This window comes from Trachymyrmex septentrionalis, unplaced genomic scaffold (genome assembly GCF_001594115.1).
Source record: "Trachymyrmex septentrionalis isolate Tsep2-gDNA-1 unplaced genomic scaffold, Tsep1.0 scaffold22, whole genome shotgun sequence".
NCBI classification, from domain to species: domain Eukaryota; kingdom Metazoa; phylum Arthropoda; class Insecta; order Hymenoptera; family Formicidae; genus Trachymyrmex; species Trachymyrmex septentrionalis.
Genome location: NW_017305375.1, coordinates 3,170,347 through 3,175,094, shown reverse-complemented (window position 1 = coordinate 3,175,094; position 4,748 = coordinate 3,170,347). Strand labels below are relative to the sequence as shown.

Here is a 4,748-nt window from a genome sequence, read left to right as displayed (position 1 = left end):
TAAGGTATGATTAAATAAATATATTCTATTAAATATTAATAACATCTACAGAATGTACGTTTTTTGAATGAATATTTATAAATATTTAAAAATCATATAGGTATAGAACATCATTGAGATTGCTTAAATTATCCTTTTTCTGAATTTTATAATTTTATGTCCGATATATCATGATAGTTTTTTTCGATTAGTTTATTCTGTATTTCCTTTTTTTTAATTTGATATACTAATTCTTTAAAACGCAAACTTATTCTGATTAGATTTAGTCTTTAATTTTTAGGTTCAGGTCTAGATTCCAACTGTAGATGTGTATCTCGCTGTATTTCATTCTTCTGCTGTATTCACATTCTTTTAAACTAATGCATATATCAATAAAATTATTAAATTATTATTATTATCTTAAAGACTTAATGTAATTTTCTTTTCGTGTTAACCCTCCATGGTCTATAATGGAATTTAAAAACCCAAGTTTTTTTTCAATTTTAAATTATTCATTGGACATGATAAGCTGAAGATTTCCTCTCTTAAAAAAAAGTTGTTAGTACTGACAACTTATCGGCTAAGTGATACCTTACTTTATCAGTCATATTTCGTACAGCGACAGGTAAATATCTAGCATATGTCACCAGTGACCCGGTTAGACCGGCAAATTTGTTTTTTGTGTAACTAAATTATGTTTTTTGCTATTTTTTATTTCGATATGCACCGATATACAAAATGTATATTACATATATAATAATGCATTACAATTATATTAAACTATCGTATCCGTACGTTCTGATAGATAAATTAAATCCGTAGATAAATTAAAGACCGTTCATCATTAAATCCTTTTCGATATACAAGGAGTATACGCTAAGTACGTTAAAAGATTTTAAGCGATGATTCATCACACAAATTGAAGATAAAAACTTCATATAACTACACACACACACACACGCGCGCGCGCGCGCGCGCGCACGCACGCACACACACAGGCACGCACTCATATGAAACGGCTTAGTTTAAAAGAATATCAAAGTTAGAAAAAATTGTTTTTTTTTTAAATTTCGAAAACCGTTCGAATTATTAATTTTGATGAAACTTTGTAGTTTTAGGCTCTGTATATAAGTAAGAAAAGTTTTATGTTTTTCTCAACTTATTAAAAGTATATAATAGATTATAAAAACTGATTTATTTTATCTAAATTAAAACATTCATTTTTCGTCTTCAAAAGTTTTATTGTTATACTGTAAAAAATAAAATGTTAATCTTAAATTTAAGACGTTTTAATTTTAAGACGTTTAGTAGACTTTTTGAGACATCAAAAATGTTAAAATTGACACAAAAATGTCTCAGAAAATTTACTATACGTCTTTAAGATAAGATTAACGTTTCATTTTTTACAATGTAAAATTCCTTAATAAGAGAGAATTTAATTTATATCTGCATATATTAAGAATATATTTGTTAGCTAATTTCAAACAAAATCACAATGTTGTAGTCAAAACCAGCAAAAGAATGCGGACAAGTAACAAGTGTTGGGCTTACTGATGCTGAGAAAACAGCTATAGTAAATAAGCACAATGAACTGAGACAGAAAGTTGCATCGGGTAAAGAAAATAGAGGAAAACCAGGTCCGCAACCAAAGGCGGCTAGCATGTCAACCATGGTAAGACGTAATACATGTATTATACATTAAATAAAAAAATAGACGAAAAAATATTAAACAAATATTCTGTCTAACTTACTTTACACAATTAAATTATTATTTAAATTCTTTAAAAAGAAATAAAATTGTGATTAACCGTCTAATAACAATACAGAATTTTTAAGATATAATCTTAAGGTACTTTGAATTTTAAGAAAATGAATAGGTAATGGAATTTGGTAGTCTCTTAAAAAATCATGTGATAATGTTGAGAATATGTGTATACAAAGTATCCAGTTATTTATTTCATTACATGGACCAACAGAAATCATGCCTATGTTAACAGTAAATTATATTACAGACTGCGTAAGATATTATAAACAAAAAGTTTTGATTTTTTTTCGTGTTTTATGTCTTTTGACGCTAATTTTAATAAGTACTTTATAAAATCTGCCCATAGACTTTTAACATTTACCCAAAATAAACTCAGTATCTCATAATAAGGACCTTCCCTCTATCTATAAAGAGAAATGTATAAGTGCATTATAGATTTTCTTAATTTATAATTCTCACAAAGAAATTTGAAAAGTGAAATGTTATCTGTAATTTAATGTACTATGCAATACAGGAAAGATACATATTTGAATAAAATATTTTTATTTTAAATTAAAATTTGTATACATAATATAATAGGTATATAAAATTATGTGAATAGATTTTTGGATAACTTTTAGATAACAGACATTGAACTTTCTGGTCCTTGTGTATAAGTACATGTGTGCATAATTTATATATCTAACACACACACACACACACACGCGCGCGCACGACACATAAAATATTATGTCAATACTTGCGCATATATGTATAATTTTTTAGGCTTGGGATGAAGAATTAGAGAAGATTGCACAAAAATGGGTTAATCAATGCATAACCGGTCATGACAAGTGCAGAAATGTAGGTAAGTATCGATTTAATGTAAATTATGTATAGAATAGTAAAAATGTATTATTATGTTCACATGATAATAAAATATATAGTTAATATTTAGTAAAGTGTGTATACTAAAATATATAGTTCAATAGTAAAAAAAATTTAGATCGATAAAAAAATAAATTAATAAGAAAAAGAAGATCGTTTGCACAAAAAATGAGAATGAAGTTTGCAGTATTTTAAAATTTTTATTACCATTATTAAATTGGCGATCAATGTAATTTGTAATATTATTTCCAGTTTCAGTTTATAATTGTGTCTCAAGTTCAAATCAGCGAACAGTTTATAGAAATAAAAAATGTATTTACAAAGGACCTCGCTGACATTTATTTCGACTAAAAATCAAATTTTTTTCTCTTATTTAAATAATTCCAAAAAAAACTGATTTATCTGTTAACAAATAATGTATGCTATTACAGATAGATATACAGTTGGTCAGAACATGGCCCAGTCATCCTCTACAGGAAAGAACACAGCCACTGTAGAAAATATGATCTTATTATGGTACGATGAAGTAAATGATTTTAATAATAGTAAAATTGAAAAATATGAGTAAGTATCCTTCTAAATTGAATTTTCTAATTATACACAGAAATTTTACATATTAACAAATATAAATTAATTCTTTAGACAGCATCAAGTAAAGATATATCTATATATAAATACTTTAATACGTGTAAAGATATCTATATATAAAAAATAGTAGCACGTAAATTTGAAATTTTTTTTGGAAGGGAAAAGAGATTTTATTAACCTAGGGATGAGAATAAAAAAAGGGAGAGATTTTACTATTGTTCTGAAAAAAACGTCATTGTATACCATTTTTGTTGTGACAGTTACAACAATTTTTAACGTTAATGAATTTTTTTAGTCGAATTTAGTCGAATACTTTGGATGCATTAGGTCAACTACATTCTGAGCAATTCAGTATTTAGTGAGCTTTTGCATTTGGTATATTCTGTTACATCCAAAAATATAGATCAGATAGGTGTATAGGTCAAAAATATAGATCAAACAGTGCAAAAGCTCACTGAGTGCTCAGTGAGCGATTGTAATACTGAATGTTTCAATTATAGAATATATTTTGTTTTTCACGGAATAAAAACCTTATGAAAATTTTCTCTACGTGTCGCATATTTTTTCAAAACTCGAACTAACAGAAGTATTAAAAATTACTTCTATGGTCTTCAAAAGAAAAGAATATTTTAAGTACGTAATAGTAAAAAACTCACACAAGGTCAAAAATAAAATTGTATGTTTTTTATAAAAATGAAAGAGAGGAATTCGATAAAGTTGTACATATCTAATTGACCAATTCAAAATAAAATATTCTTATTAGTAAAACAATGAAAAATTATTAGTCACCGACCGATGTGAATGGATCTTGATGCTATCCTGTGCGCTACTCTCAAAATGAAATAAAAAATTTTGAGAGAGGTGGGAGGAGGGAGGGGATTGAACTTCTACTCTCCCCTTGATACGCCCATAATGATATTAATTAAAATACTCCTGAAGGTTAATATTTTTTAAAACGTCTATAAAATAATTTATTTATAGATTTGAGCCAAAGACAGGTCACTATACTCAACTGATCTGGGCAAAATCAACAAAAATTGGTTGTGGAAAAATAGAATTTAAGGACTCAAGCAACTGGAATAAAATAAACCTATGTTGCAATTACGGTCCACATGGAAATATGATCGGTCAGAAAATATATGAAATTAAAAAATAAATCCTATTGATTAAAGCTGTAATAAAAGAGTAGTTTCATATTCTTTCATATATATGAAAGAAAATAGGAAAATCAAAAGTTATATAAATATATATGCCTTGTCAATAGAAATAGATAATTGCAATTGTCATAATGATATTAATAGAAAGCAAGACTATTATTTTTCCCCCTTTCTCTCTTTCTTTTTAATATATTCATATATTATTTATACATATATTGTTATTTTATACATATATTGTTTAACATTAAATCTACAAGTTTTTCTTGTCAAATATATGACTTTCTAACATAAAAAATAACAACATAAAAAATAACAATGTATATGACTTTCTAACGTAAAAAAAAACAATGTATGAAATTTATGCTGTTGTAATGAATTTAAAAATAAATATA

The 4,748-nt window shown here is 26.3% G+C and overlaps 1 protein-coding gene across 1 annotated transcript in view; it reads left to right on the top strand.

Annotated features, from left to right (window-relative positions):
• The window catches only part of LOC108748273 (venom allergen 3-like), a 5,173-nt gene extending 756 nt beyond the window's left edge, over window positions 1-4,417 (top strand). The window contains exons 2-5 of the mRNA XM_018486321.1: window positions 1,484-1,651; window positions 2,510-2,591; window positions 3,043-3,175; window positions 4,181-4,417. Coding sequence (XP_018341823.1) covers window positions 1,484-1,651; window positions 2,510-2,591; window positions 3,043-3,175; window positions 4,181-4,355 — 558 coding nt within the window. The 3' untranslated portion in view covers window positions 4,356-4,417. The remainder of the gene's footprint in view (window positions 1-1,483; window positions 1,652-2,509; window positions 2,592-3,042; window positions 3,176-4,180) is intronic.
• The last annotated feature ends 331 nt before the right edge of the window (window positions 4,418-4,748 follow it).